At 39.3% G+C, this 20,160-nt stretch overlaps 4 protein-coding genes across 4 annotated transcripts; 2 read left to right on the forward strand and 2 right to left on the reverse strand.

The window, feature by feature from the left end:
- The first annotated feature begins 530 nt into the window (after positions 1–530).
- Positions 531–9,469, forward strand: LOC121971634 (pentatricopeptide repeat-containing protein At5g14080-like). Its single transcript, XM_042522989.1, has 3 exons — positions 531–2,244; positions 8,287–8,666; positions 8,807–9,469. The coding sequence occupies exons 1-2, from the start codon at positions 573–575 to the stop codon at positions 8,598–8,600; spliced, it is 1,986 nt and encodes a 661-aa protein (XP_042378923.1). The 5' UTR covers positions 531–572; the 3' UTR covers positions 8,601–8,666; positions 8,807–9,469.
- Positions 9,470–10,175: 706 nt separating this feature from the next.
- On the reverse strand, positions 10,176–15,593 carry LOC121971635. Its single transcript, XM_042522990.1, has 9 exons — positions 15,346–15,593; positions 14,987–15,044; positions 14,635–14,702; positions 14,105–14,284; positions 13,632–13,728; positions 13,450–13,559; positions 10,818–10,951; positions 10,482–10,656; positions 10,176–10,385 (listed from the first exon to the last, which is right to left on the reverse strand). Exons 1-8 carry the CDS (start codon positions 15,562–15,564, stop codon positions 10,521–10,523), a joined length of 1,002 nt encoding a protein of 333 aa, XP_042378924.1. The 5' UTR covers positions 15,565–15,593; the 3' UTR covers positions 10,176–10,385; positions 10,482–10,520.
- Positions 15,594–16,391: 798 nt separating this feature from the next.
- LOC121973775 (transcription factor MYB118-like) lies at positions 16,392–17,566 on the forward strand. Its single transcript, XM_042525128.1, has 2 exons — positions 16,392–16,779; positions 16,882–17,566. The coding sequence occupies exons 1-2, from the start codon at positions 16,660–16,662 to the stop codon at positions 17,431–17,433; spliced, it is 672 nt and encodes a 223-aa protein (XP_042381062.1). The 5' UTR covers positions 16,392–16,659; the 3' UTR covers positions 17,434–17,566.
- A 628-nt stretch (positions 17,567–18,194) lies between these two features.
- Positions 18,195–19,182, reverse strand: LOC121973776. Its single transcript, XM_042525129.1, has one exon. It carries the CDS (start codon positions 19,135–19,137, stop codon positions 18,286–18,288), a length of 852 nt encoding a protein of 283 aa, XP_042381063.1. The 5' UTR covers positions 19,138–19,182; the 3' UTR covers positions 18,195–18,285.
- Between the last annotated feature and the right edge of the window lie 978 nt (positions 19,183–20,160).

A 20,160-nucleotide genomic window follows, 5' to 3' on the forward strand; every position in this document is an offset into this window, starting at 1 on the left:
TCTTATCCAAAGATTCTTATCTATTCATTTGTGGGTAGATTGTACCCTATCTTTGGATCAATCTTAGATGCTTATCTATTCATTAGTGGGATAGATTGTACCCTATTCGTTAAATAGATGGGTTCAGCTCATCCTATTAATGAGTTTATAGGGCCTTTTTCTAGTTAAAAAAATTTTAAATTAAAGGATCTGGGCTTGCAATAAGATGGTCCTATAGGGTGTGATGACAAATTTTCCGACCAATATGTATTCAGAGAAAAATTCTTTCCACTCCAAACGATCAGCCATAAGACCTCATGATTTATCTTATTGTATATAAATTCAAGGATGGACTGTAAGGTACGAGGGTCAGTGCGATCAACTTTTTTACCGCAATTTGAATGCAACCTTTTGAAAAGTTGGAAACGTTAAGTACGCCCATTAAATTTAAAAGTCGATTGAAACAATAAGAGGTAAAACAGTTGATTCAAAGATTTTAAGAGGGTATTTCTAAAAATACATCAGGTTCAAAATGAAAGTTTTTCATAATTAATGAACTCAAAAAAAAAAAAAAAAAAATCCAGCGCCGGCAAATGCCGCCGCCGCCACCACCTACGTTCCAGCCCTCCACCGGCTCGGCCATCCACCGTCTCGCACGCGCTCTCCTCTCCGCCTCCAAACCCTCCCTCTCATGGAGTCCCGCTATTGAGCAACTTCTACGCTTCCGCCTCCTCCCAGCGGCGGCTCCCCTCACCCTTACCCCTCCCCTCGTCGCTGCCATAATCGACCCTTACCTCCTCCCCTACCATACCCTAGCGTCCGGCCTTTTCCACTGGGCAGCACAGCAGCCCAACTTCTTTCACACCCCGGAGACCTACCACTCCCTCCTCAAGTCCCTCTCACTCTCCCGCCATCCTCACTTGGTCCGGTCTCTCCTCAAGACGGCGAAAAGCCACAACGTCCCTCTCCTTTCTTCTTCATATCACCTCGCCATCTCCTCGCTTTTGAAATATGGAAAGTCCATCGAGGCTTCCGAACTGATCGAATCAGCCACAGAGGAACTGCCTACTTCCTTGTACAACTCCCTTCTTGCCGCACTGTCCTCGGATGGGCTTATTGATGTCGCAAGAAAGGTGTTCGGAAGAATGCTTAAGAGGAATATTATTGTTAATTATGTAAGTTTTGGTGTTTTTATAGGTAAAGTTTGTGACATGGAAGGATTAGATGGGGTTTTGGGTATGCTTGATGGGGCTAAAGAGATGGATTTCGGATTTAATGGCTCGGTTATTGCTTCTCTAATCATAAGTAGGCTCTGCCGGGCTGGGAAAATTGAGGATGCTTGCTGTGCACTGGAACAGCTTAGAAATAGAGGTTTCAAACCTGATTTTATTCCATACAGGATAGTTTCTGAAGGTTATATTCAAGCAGGTAGAGTAGAGGAAGCAGGGGGAATACTGAAGAAGAAGAGGAAGTATGGTGTTGCACCAAGAGAAAACGACTATAGAGAATTTATCCTTTCATCAATATCTGATAAAAGGATTCAGGAGGCTAAGGAATTAGGTGAAGCAATTGTTGGTGGACAGTTTCCAATTGACAATGATGTGCTCAATGTGTTGATAGGTTCAGTGTCATCTGCTGATCCTGAGTCTGCAATCTTGTTTTGCAACTACATGATTGGGAAGGACCAATTTCCTAGTCTTTCAATCTTGAGCAAATTGAGTCAGAATCTCTGTAGGAACCAGAAAAGTGATGAGATGTGGAATGTTTTTAAGGCCCTTATGGATAAAGGTTTTTTTTCTGGAATAGAGCAATATAATTTGATGGTTTCTTTCTTATGCAAGGCAGGAAGAGTGAGAGAAGCCTACAATGTGCTTAGGGAGATGAAGAAGAATGGTGTTTGTCCTGATATTTACTCTTACAACTCTCTCATGGAAGCTTGTTGCAGAGGGGACCTCTTGCGACCAGCTAAAAAGCTCTGGGATGAAATGTTTGCAAATGACTGTAGTGCTAATTTGCATACATACAACATTCTTATAAACAAGTTTTCTGAAGAAGGAAAAACTGAGGAGGCTAGGCATCTTTATTGTCATATGCTGGATAAAGGAATTGTACCAGACAGTGCTACATACATATCCCTTATCACCGTTTTATGCCGAGAAGATAGAATAGAAGATGCAATCGAGATATGCAAAAAGTCCATGCATCAGGATAAGACAATTGGCAATTCTGTGTTGAGAAATTTAGTGCTTTCCCTCTGCAAAGATGGTATATTCTTTCACTGAGGCCACCATTCATTTATCTTAAAAAATCATCTCTAATAGTCATTTAGTTACAGTTGCTACATGATAGTCTTTCTCAATGCTCGAACTTGGCTTGCTTTAATAATTTGGTCCTAGAACATTTCTCTATGTTTCCTTTGTGTTCCTAAATCTCAATTTACTCCAATTGGTTCCTCGAGCTGTAGAGAATTTTGGTAGTTTTGTTGTCAATTTATTATAGAAGTTTTGATAAGCACAAAGTGGCAATTGAATGTCATGTTAAAATTTGACTAACTGTCATGGCATCCCTAGTAATCTAAGTTGTTGCAAATGCTTCATATAATTCAGAATTCAATTTTCTGAACATACGTAGCTAGAGCAATAGTTACAATTTGTCATTTAAGTCTCAACAATGTGGGTATATCTCACCATCGATCTCTATGTAAAGTTGTATCACCAGCAATGTCTAGATCTTTTAAATTACTTCAAATTCTAAAGTTTTGATAGTATGAAATAGGATTTACTATAACCTCTCTCTACCCTTAATTTTTTAACCCTAATTGATTCAACTTGTGACACTATACAGCCCATATCATTAGCCCTATCATTTTGTCATCTACTGAAGCTACAATTAATTGGTGTTGATATTAGTAATTCTTAGATTATACCTATGAATAATGTCACACCATCCCTCTTAGCATTCTTATAGTTGAGAAAGAAAATGTTATATTGTTATGCACTAAAGGAGAACTGTTACACTATATATAAGACAGTCACATAATTCCCAAACACTAGTATCCATACTATATGGGACTAAATTCATAACACTATCACAACCCTCTTAGATAAGAGAATTGATCCATTAACTTATGAGGCCAACCAATGGCCTAAAATGCTTAAGCCTGATTTAATAGTAGTTAACACATCTAAATTTATAAAAAACCATCTAGTAGTCCACAACTCACTATGAGAGACTAAATTGGGGTGTCACATTAATAGTTATAACACTTCTCAATGCAGAGCGTAGATATTATCTATGCCTAGCTTGTTACATAGAACAAAAGTCCCATGGACAGAAAAATTAAGAAAAAAAATGAAAAGATATTCAATTTAGATGATGCAAAGACAATATTGTGATAGTTGCTAGGACCGGTGGCGCAACTATAATGGGAGGGACGAATAAGTGTGTGCCTGTGATTCAAACTCTTTTCAATGCTATTGCAAATGCAAGGCTTAAACACTCGTTGTCATGCATGTTAATCAAGATCAAAGATATGCGACAGAGATAAATACAAATAAGCACACAACGCTAACCTAATGCTTTTAACGTGCTTTGAGCCTCCAGGCCTACTCCATGACCTACTAACTTTTTAGGTGAGTCATACTGTTCTCCTTTGGAGGTGGAGAAACCTCTTAATGTATTCTCTTTACAAGACAAAAGAATAAAAGAGTACAAGAGAAGTTACTGAATGATTGTAAGAGATGAGCTTTGTTCCTAAGCATTTGGAACCAATGACCTAAAATGCTTAAGCTCGAGTTAATAGTAGCTAACACATCTAAATTTATAAAAATCCTCTTGTAGTCCACAACTCACTATGTGAGACTAAATTGGGGTGTCACATTAATAATTCTAACACTTCTCAACGTAGAGTGTAGATATTATCTATGCCTAGCTTGTTATGTATAACAAAAGTCTCATGGATAGAAAAATTGAGGGAAAAAAAGGTATTCAATTAAGATGATGCAAAGACAATATTGTGTCCATTATTCTATTCCAATAACCTAATTAAGTTATACTCATTAAATTAACAACTAAACATGAATTCAGCTCAAAGAATTCATACAATTATTCATTAATTATGTGATACACATCCACCTAGAAAACTTGGAAATTCAAAACCTCGAAGAACCTAAAATTTAACCTGATGAAATAAAAAAATCAATTTGGGCATTTTTCTTTTATAAATTCAGGTTTCTTCATAGATTTTCTGTTTTGTACTTCATATGCTATTTGGTTGGGTTGGATTTTTCTTAAAATTAAAACTAACTTGTGCCTTTGCTTACCTCTTCTTTGCCTAGCAATTGATCATTATCAAAGATGTTGGTAGCTGGTCTACCACCTTGCCTAATCCAAGCTTCATGTTTCAATTTTTCATCTGAATTTACACTGAGATAGTCCTCTATGTTTGAACTTACTTCCTCTTCTGAGATGAGAGCTAATGTATTACTAACCCTTCCACTCTATGGGACTTAATTGGGGCCCTTTATGTTTCCTAACTTAGCCTCACACCATGAGGCTTGTGGATTGTTAAAGAGGGTTCATAGATAATTTGAATAAATAGGTGACTTGGTCCATATTACTTATCCCGTTCCTTGCTTCCTTGATGCCTCATTAGAGAGCCAGTTTAGCATGTTAGAATTAGTGTGGTAGGATTATGGCCTGGATTTGGGGATTTTATGTGAAGATTAGATTTAAGCCTTCAATATCTATTAATTAATTGTTTTGCAGCCCTTGCAATTAATTGAGTCTCATGGGGCATCTCCCCTTGATGTCTTAGGTGATATGGCTACTTTATCGATATAGTGATGTTTCGAACTTGGGGTGGGTTGTGGTTAGTGTCTCTTCTGCTCACTTTAGTCATATTGTTGAGTCAATTGCATTCGCTATGGTAAGTCATGCTATTCATTAAAGAATATCATCATAAATAATACACACAAGATGAATAAAAGCCAAAAATTGATGATGAAATTTGAAATCGAGCTACTTCAACTTTGAGGCTAAGAGGAAGATATAGTGTCGATTCAAAATCTTCAACCTTCTTTTGGATTTGCTCTTGTTTTCTTTTTGTATTGTGTTTTTTGTAAACGTTGCCTCCTTTTTATGTGCTCTTCTTCCCCCATTCTCCAACGTGGTCATTTGTTTTGAATATATACATTTTACATCCATGTTTGTATTATTTACAAGTATCTTATGTGAGTTTGATGTAATAGTTAAAATGGATGATTATGGAAAGAGTTTCAGATATCATAGATATATTATTCAAATGATTATCGTGGAAAATATCATTTGTAGGTGAAAGAATGGATTGACAAAATATTTAGGAGAAAGAATTGATGGTTATAACATTGAGAAGTTTTTGGAGACATGTGTATTGTTGTGTCTACTTTAAGCACAGGTGGTAAGATGTTCTTGACCTTGACCCATGAACCAAACTTGAACTTTTGCAGCCCATGAATCATAACTCTTCCTATTAAGCTTTGTGGCAAAAGTCATAGGACAATGAAAGGTTCAATGAAGCAGTAGGTTGAACATGCAGTGATGTGGTTAAGGAACTTGACATGCTGAAATTTGGGCAACATAGTAGATAGGATAGTCAAAATCTGGAATGTGATGAAACTAGAATCGCTTCTTTTATTATTATTATTATTATTATTATTATTATTATAATAATTATTATTATTATTCAGGATCCATTGCTCCAAGTTGATCTAGGATTGGTCTCAAGACCGAAACTTAGTCTCGAGTGAAAGTGGGTTTTTAAGGCAGTCGACGCTATCAATGTACCCAAGGAGACAACATGAAGCTTTGTCCTTTGACGTGAGAGTAGTGGTGTAACGAGAGTCTGCATTGCAATAGCAGGGAGATCAGTGTAGTTGAGATGGTGAGTTGGAGTCGTTTGATGGAGATTGATACACTGAGTTAGGTATCATAAGATGACTAATCATTCTGATACCATGTTATATATGTGTGTATATTCACAATCACACTATTATGTTTAAATCCTCATATATTATTTCAAAAGAGGTCCCTAACATTTCTCATCTCTTGAAGTTACTTTTATTTCCTTGAATGTTAGATAATAAAGGATTCCAATGACAACTTTATGTAGGATCGTAGACATGTGAAAGGAGGGTGAATCACGTGTATTTTAAAAATTATTTCTTTATCGAACTTTTAAAAATAAAGTGCACAGTGGAAAATAGTTTAAGTAACGAATGAAACAGAAAATCGAAAATAAGGACACGAGCCTTCGGCGATTCCTACTCCAAGACCTAGGCCCCTTGGACCTATCGATGGATAATTTACTAATATTTTCTACCGGTAAACTCTCGGTAGAGTAATCGAGTACAAAAAGAAGAATAGGAAAGTGTAACAACCCTACACTTCCATAGCAATAAAGTAAATGACTTTAAATTTAATCATTACCAGCACAAGCATGGAGAAGTCGTGAGCTCAGGTGTTGGAGTTGATCCGTCTGTAGCAGTCGGGTGAAGCAACATTGCAGGACAGCAGCAGAACAAAGTTGTAGCCCAAACGATTGTGAATAAGCGTAGAAGTGTTGTCGAAAATTGATGTTAGAGGTTGCTGTTCGAAGCTCCTTTTATAGGCATTTCCAGGTGTCTGGACCACCCCTTGGTACCTGGATTGAGACCTATCCGATCTGCTTCGTCGCTGAATTATCCACCTTTGGGCATTTGGACCAACACCGGACGCTTGGATCGCTAACGTGGCTGCACCTCGGCGAATCTCTATCCGGTAGCCTTTAACCAGTCCCGGGCGCCTGGACCAGTCCTGGGCGCTTGGACCAGTCCCGAGCGCCTGGACGTTAATGTGTGTTGGCCAATTAGAGTACACCAACTCATCTACACGAGTGGTTGGGTTCGAACTAACCCGAGCACCTGGATCTACTTGGGCGCCTGGACCTTACCTGGGCGCCTGGAACCCCTTTTCTAGTTTTCGCTTTCTTGCACCACAGAGTTAGCACAAGTATAATATGACAAAATAAATATTTTGACTGACTTGGAACTGTCCGGTCCTGACTTTGGATTTTGCTGAAACCTTAGGTTGAACCAACGCCTACTGCTCCCTCAACTGAGAACGCATTCTCACTTGATCTCTCCTCTAGTTGCTTACCTGATCTTACTTGCCAAACAGCTGGTCCTCCAGACCTATTTGATCAGTGTCTGATCAACCTGATCAACTAAGACTTTCCTGCAACATCAAATTAGCACAATAGATATAAATATTAAGGTAAATCATTGTTAGCAGCTTTTAAGATTTGCTTGTCCCGATTGACAAGAAACTATTTGATCACACATTACCTAGGGTTTGCCTAGCTTCACTTGTTAGGACTTTCTCCTCCTAGCTTCACTCACTAGGGCCTAGCTTTACTCACTAGGATTTTCATTACTTGGCTTCCTTCACCAGGACTTCCCCCTTGCCTAATCTCTAGTTAGGACTAGTCACTTTATAGACTTCTCACCTGCCTAACTTCCAATTAGGACTTACCCTTGTTAGTCATCTAGTTCCGACTAAACTTTTTTCTTCCAAACATCAAGTCCTACTCGGATTCACCCTTAGTCAAACCGATCAAACTTGGGTCCATCAAACATCGAAACCTTGGAGGTTGATTGCACCAACACTTTCCCTTTGATAGGTCAGGATGAAGTATATTTGTGATATTCCTAGTCTAGACACATTTTATTTGATAATTTTTTGGATTTTAAGTATCATTAAAAGTTTTACTTTTTATTGGCATTTGAAACACATCACACTATGGATGCCCTAGGCAGCTAATGGTTCACAATTTAATGAATATTCTACCTATTTGACAAATGGTTAAGAAATTATACATGGTTAAACTCTTCAAAACTTATCAATTGTATATAACCTTTTTTTTATATTGAGTTGAATAAGTTTCTGTGTCAGTTTGGATGTTCTTATTTTGACATGTTTGGGTTGGATATTGATATGAATAGTTTATCCGTGTCAGTTAGATCCTTGTGAATAAGTACATGCATTGGTATAATATACTATTGCTCAAGATGCTTAGGATACATAACTGCTTGTACCCTAATTGTTTACTTCAACTCGGTTGCATACTTTTTTCTTGATTCTTAAAGGTAAAGTGGCGTGGCACATCAAAACTTGTAATGGTTTCTTTTTTCCATTTCTTGTTGGGATGTTATATTTTACCCTATAGTTTCATACCATAAGATTCTTGTGGACTACTAGTTCCTAGTGGTTTTGCTTTATGGACTTATGCAGGTAAATATACGGCGGCATCTGGTCTAATACAAAGCCTGCCTTCAGAAGCCGAATGCACAGATTCTCATGTCATTCTTCTGAAAGGGTTAACAGAGGCTGGTCTGGTTGAGATGTCTGTTGAGCACATAGGATGGGTACAAGCTAATGTTCATTCAAAATTTCAAGCAATACTGACAGACCTTATGGCATCTCTTTCAACTGCACCAAGTTTGGAGCCTGTCAAACAATTGCTTCAAGCAATGCATGCACACGGATTTGTTTCCACAAACGATCCATGGATCAATGTATTGGAAAGTCATTCAACAGGAGACTAAGGAGTTTCCCACTGTATTGACTATGCAAAATTGGAAGCCAAGTGCATGTTCTATAGGTCGGAAAAGGTAAGTTATGAACCTAGAATGTTATGCTAGTACACTAAATTGATTGTCTTGCTTCTGATTTGGCTCTTCTGATAGATGTCTATCGATAGAGGACAGTTTTAGATACATGTCCCTTGATTTTCTTTTTTCTCAATTTGAAGGAACTTTCTCCCTGATAAACTCCTGGTGTTCCAAATCCAGAATCCCATGTTACTTTCAGGGCGTTTTTTCAATGTGAGGAAACTAACAATCCACTCCATTGATCAAGCTCCACATAGTTTGGACTGCCATTGAGACAAGCTGGCTTCTGTCAATATGGTACATGTCTAATTTATCTCAAGAAAAAAGTATGACAAATTTTCTTTTTGTCAGTTTGCCATTGTTTTTGTAATCATAAAAGTATATCCGTTAAACATTTACGCAAGAGTTGAAATATATATCTAATTAAAATTCGTTAAATATTTATTCACAAGTTGATATTATGGTTCTTGCAGTCCATTCCTTGATTATTTAGTTCTGGTAGCCAAACAAAATCGATTATACGGTTTCAACTTTTAGTCTGATTCTCTTATTCTTGGCTTGTCTCATCACCCATCCACAAATTATTTCTTTTTTTAAAAAGAATCTGTTGATTACTGAGATCAACAATCAAACACTGCCACTTTCAGTTGCAAGCAGGATCTGAGAATGCTGACGGTCAAAATAGACCTCCATGTGTATTTTCTTGATTTAGCTTAACGGCCGATGAAATGTACAAGGATTTGCACAATCCTTGCACAATTGATTTAGCTTAACGGCCGATGAAAAATTTTTGTAAGGTTGGACCGGTTGCCTCAAATTCAACGTTACCTAATCTGATTAATTTTTTTTTTTCAGTCGCAAGCACAGGTAAAAAGATTGAATAATCATGTCAGAGCCGGCTTCTGATTGCAAAGCTATGTTGTAATTTTGATCAACACAGATCTCGATCCAACTATCACATTGTTCCATTGATGACAATGTTGAGGGTAAAAATCATGTAGAGCTTTTTTCAAACTAAAGATCACAGAAAGAAATTCCAAGACTGAGCAAATTGAGAAGACAAGAGACGAAGATAAGATTTACATGGTTTGTAACAATATGTAGTGGTGTCCAAGGCGGATGAGAAAGATCCGCTAATTAATAATCCAAGCTAGAGACAACTTCAACAACAATACTTTAAATAAACTCAATCGAATAAATACTCAACTCAATGGGATTGAAAATCGATAGGACTGAAAACCACATCTCCTTGCAAAACCACAAGGAGATGCTCAAGAGCAACCTCTATTTTTTCCTTCTCCCGAAAAACTCTCATAAGATGAGAACATGAAGAAAGCCCTCCAAGCATCTTAGGTCGGTGCTACACTTTCACCCCTATCTTTGGGAAGAATATTTTTATACATACCATCACTTAACATGTGAGAAAATGGCCCTATCATGGGTTCTCAAAGGAGAAGGAATATCAAGATGACAGAAATGCAACAGAGAATATTTGAGATACCATAGGAATGATAACAGTATAGCCTTTTGAATCTCTACTTCAGAAAGTAATGATATGTTGGTGTACAATGCTAATTTTCTTTCTTCTATGTTGGCATATACAATGCTAATTTACAGTAAAATTCAGGCAATTTTCAGTTTGTATTAACATCATGCTTTAGTATCGACATCCTCTCTATTATTCAGCTCTTTGAATATCCTGTTGCAAATCCTGCAGAACTGCAAGAAAAATCAAGGCATGATTGTTTTAGAAGCTAAAGTAATGCGAGACATGGAACGAATGTGAATTACCCAATTGCCAATACATCCAATTACCTTCTGCTTGACCACCCCTCCCCACTGCATAAGGAAAATCTAGACTTTCAGTGAATCTTCTAGCTGGGCAGCTCTCTTTAGAAGGAATCTGTATTCATGACTTCTTGACCACTCGTCGATTTCACGAGCACGCAGAACAGGCAAAGGGTGGGATAACTGCCTTGTTTGTGCATTCCTGGAAGCAAGGCAATGAACCATGAAGTCCAACACAATTTCATAATAAGAATTTATACTGCTATAAATTTTAAGGTCTAAATTATCTGTGATAAGTTTTCATGGCATAGTTGGTGTTAACACCTACCACTGCTGATGAGTGTCACAAGGAGAGAAACAAACCTAATATACCACCCAATGGGACTCGAAGAAGCCTTGTCATATGAGCGAGCTTGCTCCAAGAAAGCATCTACGCTTAGCTGGTCAGAAAGAGATGGGCAACCTCCGGCCAGTTTCATCAAGACAGATATGACCACCTCTTGATAGTACAGCAGTAGTACAGATAATTAGAAATTGCCAAATACATCATAGGAAGGGCAAATAAGAAATGTGAACACAAGAGAATGTGTTTAGGAAGAGACACAAAGATCTTTACATATGTTGAGGACCAAACTGTAATAAGCTAGGGCTCAATTGTTAATATTCCAAAATGATGTAATCTAAACAGAACAAGAATAGAAATCTATCTGAAGGTAGAAAGGACTATCTAGAAAAATAACTCTAATAATTTTTCCCTACTCGGACATGGTAGCAAAGCCACATCCCTTGCGTTAAAGTGCTCCTTCCTCAATCTGCTTGCTGTAGAGTGTTCATCCCAGTTATTCACCTGAAGAATGTAATTGCTTGAGTCAATAATACCCTTTTCTTAATCTGTTCTAGATTAAGTTCAGATCCAGGTCTTCTATTCTCAGTATTCTAATTTCCATGAGGCACTTCCAGCGAGATGTTGGCAACAATTCTTTCCTAGTAGTAGTTCTGGACTTATTGCAATCTGCATCCTTCTTGATCTTCAGGAGCCCTTCATTGTGAACCTGCTCAAGAATCTCTCTACAGATTCGGAATATTGTTTCAGTGTTTCAGCATTTTTTTTTTCTGTCAGATTGCTCCTGAAAATTTCATTTTGGAGATTTTTTGCTTCTTCCCTCACTAGTTCTGGAGATTTATGCAGACTTTATTTCCACCTCGCTCCAGAGTCTTTGCTTCGAAGATTTCTGCTTCTTTGCTGATCAGTTCAGTTTTTTTTTTTGTGTTCCAGATGGCATTTTCTCTGCCAGTTGCTCTAACAAATACGTTGTTCTATTTTCTGGATTTCCTGTTTCCTCTATAAATCCAATCTGTTTGCTGTTTTACTTGCAGCCCTTGATTTCCAGAAATCCTTCGTATTTGCAACAGTAATGTTCTATGCCTATTTTTGGAGATTGTCACTTTGGTCAACAATGGTTCATCTAAAAATATTTGTGATGGTATTCTTAGTAGTAAGCCCTTCACTACTACATCCAAGGTTAAATGTATCCATTATGGAGTATCAAGCACTTTCTTAAGTGGAAAATCTCCTAGAGTACAGTATGTCAGTCCGTGTCACACTATTGGCTCATGAAAATGATCCTATTGACAGCATGATTCTTGTCTGTAAACCAATCAGTTGGATTTTAGATTGAACACATATCCAATATTTTCTCTATTCTTTTAAAATTTACGAGTGTATATCTCAACTTATTCATGTCATTCTCAATGATGGATCACTCTCTGGTCAGGCTACTTTACACAGTTGGTGCTCCTTTATTTAGTTCTGTACATAAATTCTATTTGAATCTATTTGCAAAATTGTTCAATTACATAGGCTATTTCATGGACTAAAAGGATACTTGCTAGTTGCTATAGGTAGGACTTTTGAGAATTTATCATTTGACTTTGATTGCCGATTCATCTGCTTTGGTAGTTGATCCTTCTCCATTTCAAATCTATCATCGCATAGAAGATTCTAGTCTCCAGAATTCACAAAAGATTGTTAATAGTCTTTCTACACTTACAGAATCTTGAATATGAACCCAATCGTTTGAAGTAGACATTTTCCTCCTAGTATGTATAAATTTGCTTTGTAACTTTTTTCCTTATCATTTTGATATTTGTTGTCTCACTCATGTCTGTTCAGAGTTTAATTTAAAATATTGTTATCTTTATAGATGATGACTACAATGGACTTTCTTATTGAAGAAACGTTCTGAAATTATATTCTACATTAGAACTCAATTTGGAATGTTTACTAAAGCACTAGAAATGGCAATGCTAATGAATATTTTTCTCATATTTTCAATCCTTCCTCTATCTAGTCAAAGTACCCTTCATCGATTCAGGTCCTCATACATCTGAAATATTGTTTTGCTGAGAGGAAAAGCAGGTAATTGGTTCTGATAACTTGTACATTAATACATCATAAGTGAGTTCCTAAGGAATGGTGTAATTGCCATTATATGCTACCTTATAGATCACATGTCTTCTTCAGCTCTTCATGCTTAAATTTCCTTTAGAACTCTTTTCCCTCATGCTGACGTTTATTTATTTCACATGTGTTTAGGTATATTTGTTTTATTTATGTTTTATCCTCCGGTATAAACAAATTATCTCCTAGATCTATCAAGTGTATTTATGTTAGATTACTTTGTAGACATAGGAATATCAACGCTACTCTAGTATTCTCTTGAGTTGCAACATGCCTTTATTTATGCAAATGTAACTTTCTCTGAGTTGACTCCCTCCTCTCGGTCATATCATCTTCTTAATTGTGTTGTAAAGGTTGTTCATTCTCCTACTATAATTCTTTCTGTCCCTACACCATTTTCTAATCCACCATGTTCCCCTACAAAGATTCCAGCTTTACACAATGACTACTAGCAGCAGTGCTAGCAACACTGAGAACTTATAGCTGGAAATAGATTGTTATATCCTTCAAATGAATCCAAGAACTCAAAAATACCTTTGGATCTTGTGCGACGAGGAGAGCTGCCCTATCACAAGTAAGCTCAGCCGCACGGAGCCATCTAAACAGTTGCTCTTCCAAGCTCTGGGCGATCATCGCACCAAGCCCTGGATATATCATGTCTCCCTTAGCTTGGATGTCCATGATTAATAAAAAATTCAAGGCCTTACAAAACATACCAGGGACAGAGTAAGCTCCGAGGGTAATTATGTTTGCAAATGTAAGCCACACACCATGGTCACATTTCAAGTGTCCCAGTTCATGAGCCAGAACAGCCTGGTTAAAGGTAAAGGCCAACGAGGAAGTAAATTATTGGATCAAGGGATGAAAATACTTTTCGAAGTGAAGTACAAAGTAGAAAGTATACAGCTACTGTATGCTATCTTAGCAAAGATACAAGACAATTTCATTAATATTTTTGCAACTTAATGAATTGGAGAAAGATAAGAGAGTGTAAAGGACACAGAGAATGAGCAAAGCACCAAAAGATGACAAGGTCAACATGTTTTCCTACTATATAGACATTCAAAATGCACTCTGGAATGATTCTCGTAAAGAAAGTGAAAGAAGGGATTGAACAGAGTGCTAGAGATCTGAACCTAAAGTTCAAATGTAATTTTTAAAGAATTAGGATAACACAGAAAACTTATACCTGTAATTCTCTTCTGCTAAGAAGCTCCACGAGACTTGTGTGGACAACTATAAAAGGCTTCCTGCCACTGACTGCCAAAGTGTATGCATTTGGAACAGGATTTTGGCGAACATAAAGATCAGGAGCATCTGTATTTAGTACTTTGGCAGCCTCAACCATCAACTTATGCAGGTCAGGGAGCTATAACAGGAAATAAAATTCAGATTTGGGAGTTTTATTTGTTAAGATCTTTCTTTGTATTTTTAGCCTAGTTTCACTACTACGTGAAGGGAGTTTTGAGATATTGCTGAAAGCTTTTCAAAATGAAGTGTTATGCTGTAACATAACATAAGAAAAATAAATAAATAAATAACAAATACCCAGCTTTAATGTGTATCACTTAATATTCTTCAAAGTGCATGTATTATAATCAACACTTTCATTGAAGCATGGTTTGATGATTTTTTAAGTGGTTACTCTTTGACTGGAAAATCAATAGTTTGTGATTGTTGGTGCTCTAGATCAGATATTAAGTCCATGCCAACACCAACCTGTTTTTCAGAAACAAGAACTGACGTTCCTATGTTCTCAAGAAGCATAACTTGCTCTGTAACTGGTCCTGCAACAATCAAGAACAAATAGTCATTCAAATATACAAAAGGAACAAAGTCATCCTTTTGTTGTATATTTGTGGCTTTAATTATATGTTCAGTGGGTTGTTGGCCTCAAGTTATCTTTAAAAACAAATCACAGAAACATATAGCATAATATGCAAAAGGGAAATCACATCATCTTGACAAATATGCAATTTAATTATGGACTTATATTGCATTGAACAGTGTTTATGAACTGATATGCTTCGTTCATCGTCCGTTCAAACCTCTAAATGATGTGTGTCTATACCTAACAATGCTTTGCCAAGTTCATTCAGCCCAGGAATTGTCCTCAGCAACAAAGTGTTCTGGACACAAGCATAAACAACAAAATCACTCATCGAACAAAAACTTATTTTTGATATGTAAAATAGCCAATTAAATATCGAACCAACAAGTGGGAAGCAAAAATTACTAACTTCGCCAGGGTTGAAGCAAAAAAGAAATAGAACCTCTAATCGTCAAAAAAAAAAAAAAAAAAAAAAAAAAAAAAAAAAAAAAAAAAAAAGGGCCGAAAGTTTCACCAGATTCGCGCGCCCAGCTGAAGGAAATCACCGAATACAACTGGGAACGTGCAGACTTAGCCTAAGGTATTGGAAAATATCCGACCTGCTTATCGAGAGGGTGCCTGAAATCATCGGCGTCGAGGTCTCGGAAGACGGCCCGGGAAACCACAGCGAGAACCCTCGATCTTCGCCTCTCCGCCTGCGGCGCAATTATAAGGCCAATCGAGCCCCATCGCCTTCGTGGCTTCGAGCCCCAACCGGAGATCGGAAAAGATAGTTTCGAGGAGACGACGAAGGCGGAGCAGGAGAGCAGCGAAGCCATTTGCGTTTCCCACCGCGGACGATCGATTCGCAAGTTAAACGAACAGAGCGACAAATTTGATCATATGCCCTTACTAGTACCATTATTACAATTTCCTAAGTTTCTTCGCACCTAGAAGAAAATATAGAATATCAAGGGTGCATTTACTAAAATCCATAGGTACGTACGAGACTGGTAAAAACCACACAGCCATAAAAATTCATCAAGAAAGGCTGTTTGATTAAGATCCAACGGCGTTAGACGGTGCACGAAGAGGGGACGCAGCAGGCTCTGTATGTGGTGAAGACGGTCCTCCATTTATCTCTCATTGACAAAAGATCTAAATTTTCACCATAATTTTTTTTCTTTCTAAAACGTTAAACATTTAAAAAAAAAAAAAAAACCAAAGACAGAGCTGCAAATTTACTGACCATAGATGTTTCTTCAGTTTCTCGTCTTCCCTGATCCATTAAAAGATGCAGTAACTGATATCTGCAATTAAGGTTGCACTCTTAATTCTCAACACTACATCTACTACATTTCTTGCTCTTCACACTGCCATTAGTTAAGTAATTAATTGTCATTCTGAGTAACTGCCATTGCTTAATTGATTTGCAAAGCCTTAATTAACTAATTACACCGCGTATTGAATGTACGCACGCATGTGTTTATATCAAGTTCTGCGGCCATTACCCCAATCTTCGAGGTGCACGGACATGGGGGACGACCTGTTTCATCAGCACCCAGATTTCCTACAGTGTATTCACCCATTCGATGGGACAGCGACCGGTTTTGCTCGTTTTGGTTTTGACGGCTCGTTTCCATTCACTGAAACGGACAACCTTCTGCAAGTCCCAATGGCTTTTCCAAATGAGCTCGCCATCGTCGTCAGCAGTAAGCCTGGGATGGAGGTCGAGACGATGATGAAGAACAAGTCGACAAGGAGGGCTGGTGGAAAGGTACAGAAGAAGAGCAAGGGGAAGAAAGGCCAATGGACAGCTGAAGAAGACAGGCATTGTTAATTACTTACTCTGTTTCCTCTGTTTCCATCTTTGAGCTCTCAAGAACATAAAGATTCTCTTTATTGATGTGGGTGTGTTATCGTGCAGATTGTTGATGAGTCTGGTGGAGAAGCATGGACTCACGAAGTGGGCTCAGATTGCAAAGTTGATGCGAGGAAGGATCGGGAAGCAATGCAGAGAGAGGTGGAACAACCATCTCAGGCCTAATATCAAGGTTAAATTGTTCTTAACGATGAAAGGGGATTGAATTTTATTTTATTTTGTCTTTGTTTATGCTTCTTTTTTTTTGATTTGACTCTTCGAAGACGCAGTGCAGAAGGAGACGTGGAGCGAGGAAGAGGACAAGATTCTGATCGAGGTGCATTCGGAGGTTGGCAACAAATGGGCAGAGATCGCGAAGAGGCTCCCCGGCCGGACGGAGAACTCCATCAAGAACCACTGGAACGCCACCAAGCGGAGGCACTTCGCCCCGCGATGCCGCCGGCGGCCTGCCAGGAGCATGAGCAACCCCAACTCCGGCGTCCTCCTACAGACCTACATCCAAGGCCTGATGGCCACGGCCGCCCGGCCGCCACCAACCTCGGCCGAGAACTCCTATCCCAGCGCCCCCCGCGTTCTTTCCCGAAACGCTGCAGCCGCAGACGACGACGACGACTTAAGCGACTGGACCAGCCTTCTGTTTGACGACGGCGGCAAGGCGGAGGAGGAGCAGGAGAAGATCATGAAGGTGGGAGCGGATGACGGTGCCGGGTACCTCTTCGATTGCCCGCAGTGGGAGGAGATGGGGGAGGCGGCTCAGCTGTGCTGGGAGGACGACGGCCAACCGGAGGTGGAGCTGATGGAGATGATCTCCCGTTGCCATAATTGATCTCTAATTACAAATAATCCAATAATCACACACATAATAATAATTACAGTTTAATTAGACAAAAAAAAAATCAAAAGACTTCGTTTTTTTTTAGAATAAAAAAGTTTCATTTATTTATATATTATTTTCATAAGAGGGCGTGAATAAAAAAGTTTCATTTATTTATACATTATTTATTAACCTGTGCCCACGCGTTACATTAGCGAGGCGCCTCTTCTATAGAGAGATCTTAGCTGGGCCCTCTTCTATAGAGAGAGATATGAGAGAAGAAAAATTGATATATAGAAAATAATTTTAATTTTTTTAGTATTATCTCTTATTTTATTTTTTTTTGGCAAAATTCTAATATTTTCATAATTTATACACCTATAAAGTACTTATAAAAAATTAAAGTGACACAAATATTACATTTAACCTTAGCTAAAGATAACTCATAAATTGAATAAGGGTATGTCAGACCAATAATACTAACGTATTCAAAAATTCTAGAATTCTAATAAAAACTAGGACTTCTACATGTAAAAAATTAATTTAATATTATATTTGATCTTAACAAAAATTAAGAAAAGTGTACTTTCAAAAATCGTAAGAAAAGTGTACTTTCAAAAATTGTCAACCCAAGATATTTAATGTTGAACTTTAAATCCCTGATTAATGTGTTTTTGAAAAGTATTAATAAATTTTGAAATTTTTTTATATGAAATGTAAAAAAAATATTAACATAATTTTATTTTAAATTTCACATTAATTTAAACTTCTAATTTTTTTATTTAAAAGACCTTCTAATCTAATTAGTTCGTCCATTGGATTAAAGCAACGATAACACAGTAGTCACTCAGATTGCGCCACGTACTAGCAGATGCTCACGCTGGTGGCAGCCGCCGCGAATACCACCGCTTGGCACTTTGCCTCGCCGCCGCCGACTGCCGGAGTTCCAGTTGCGCTTAGCGAGGCGCCGTTCGTCGTCCTCCGGTATGGTCCCAGCCACTTAGCCGCCATGTACTGCGTCTTCCGCCACGGTGGCACGTGAAGGCCCTCCGCCTCGAGGGACCGCCGCGCCGCCTTCCCCGCCACCCGAACAACCTGCAGCAACTCCTCCGGACGAGCCACCGCAACCTCTGGAAGCGCTGCCGTCACCCCCTTGTAGTCCCCCTTTTCCCCCCGAGCGACCTCGAACTCCGCCGCGAAGCTTAGCTCCACTATGTAACGCTGGCCATCCTCCTCCTCTGTCACCACATCGACGTACTCGTAACTTCCGGCGATGAGATTCCTGGCGCTCTCCCACCGCACCTTGCAGACACCGGCATTGTAGCCCCTCTCTCTCAGCCGGGTCATCACGGCGCTTCGGTAGGCGGTTCCGCGCAGGCGGAGGGCAGCCAGTCCGACAGAAAAAGCAGAGACGTCGAACAGGAGGCGGAGGCGAAACGGGTCATCGTCTTCAGTCCACCCGCGGACGAGATCCGCCACCTCGACGGCGGCCCGGAGGAGCGAGGCATCTGGTGAGTTGGATTCGAACTTAATCTGGTCGTCGAAATCATGGTCGTCGTCGTCGGCGTCACATTCGAAGAAGGCGTGAACGAGGGAGGAGAAGGCGGTCTCGTGCTCGCTGCCGCTGCTGCTGCCGGCGTAACCGGAGACGAGGCGGGCCTTGGCGTCTTCACCAAGGGCGGCGGTGGCGCGTTTGGTCCGGCTGCGAGTTGCCATAGCTGGTGCTCTTGGATATGGGATGGAAGGAAGAAAACACGAAAGTACTAAATAGAGAGGAAAAGGGATGTCGTAACGATTACTAATGCATTGCAACATATATATATAAACAATTGGATTTGTGGATAAGATGGACATGTAATAAATCATAAATGCCACATATTTACTAAATTAGAAATTAAATTTATTGTTAAATTTCTAATTAATAAAAGGTTGTCATATGTATATATACATTGATCATATCTGAAATCTGAATTAGACGGATCGTCCAATGAGATGGATGGAATATTAATTAGATCATAACGTCCTCGAGGGGGGATATACTGAGATATCTTCTATGTCGACCAAATCGTCAGAAGTCTTCTGGTCAACACCACCTGCAGCTAGCGACCGGGTCACCCCGGTCCTTGGTACCTCGATGCTTGAGGCAGATCCAACGAATATGTAAGTAACAGACTAAGACGTATAATAATGAAATGCGTATATAAATATGGACGGAGAATGTACCCTGACCCAGGGGGCACCCTCGGGTGGATCAGTCAGTTGGTCGGGGCGCTGCTCGAGTTGTCGTAACCCGGAAGAACAAGTGACTTTGAGTCGGATGAAGAGCTGGATCTGACGACACCTAGTCGAGCATGACCTAGATCCGACTGGAAGACGACACGTAGACCGGGACCTAGCAGCGACGCGCAGACCGAGATATGACATCGGCACGCAGGCCGGGATATGACTTCGGCACGTAGGCCGAGATAGGACTTCGGTATGCAGGTCGGGAAATAACAACAACAAGAAGGCTAGACACAAAGCACACAGGACGGGTTGTGATAGCGTGTAGGCCAGAACATGACACGCAAATCAGATCGGTGTGAAGGTCCGGACATAGCACACACAAATTGGCGCGAAGGCCGGAACACAACGGAAGTGGAATGCCATCAGATCGACCACAATAGGGCCTATGACCACAGTAGCCGAATCTGTGCTTAGTGGCAGGAGAGGGGGTTCCGGTGAAGCCGGCAGCGAGGG

This window comes from Zingiber officinale, chromosome 4A, assembly GCF_018446385.1.
Source record: "Zingiber officinale cultivar Zhangliang chromosome 4A, Zo_v1.1, whole genome shotgun sequence".
Lineage (NCBI taxonomy): Eukaryota > Viridiplantae > Streptophyta > Magnoliopsida > Zingiberales > Zingiberaceae > Zingiber > Zingiber officinale.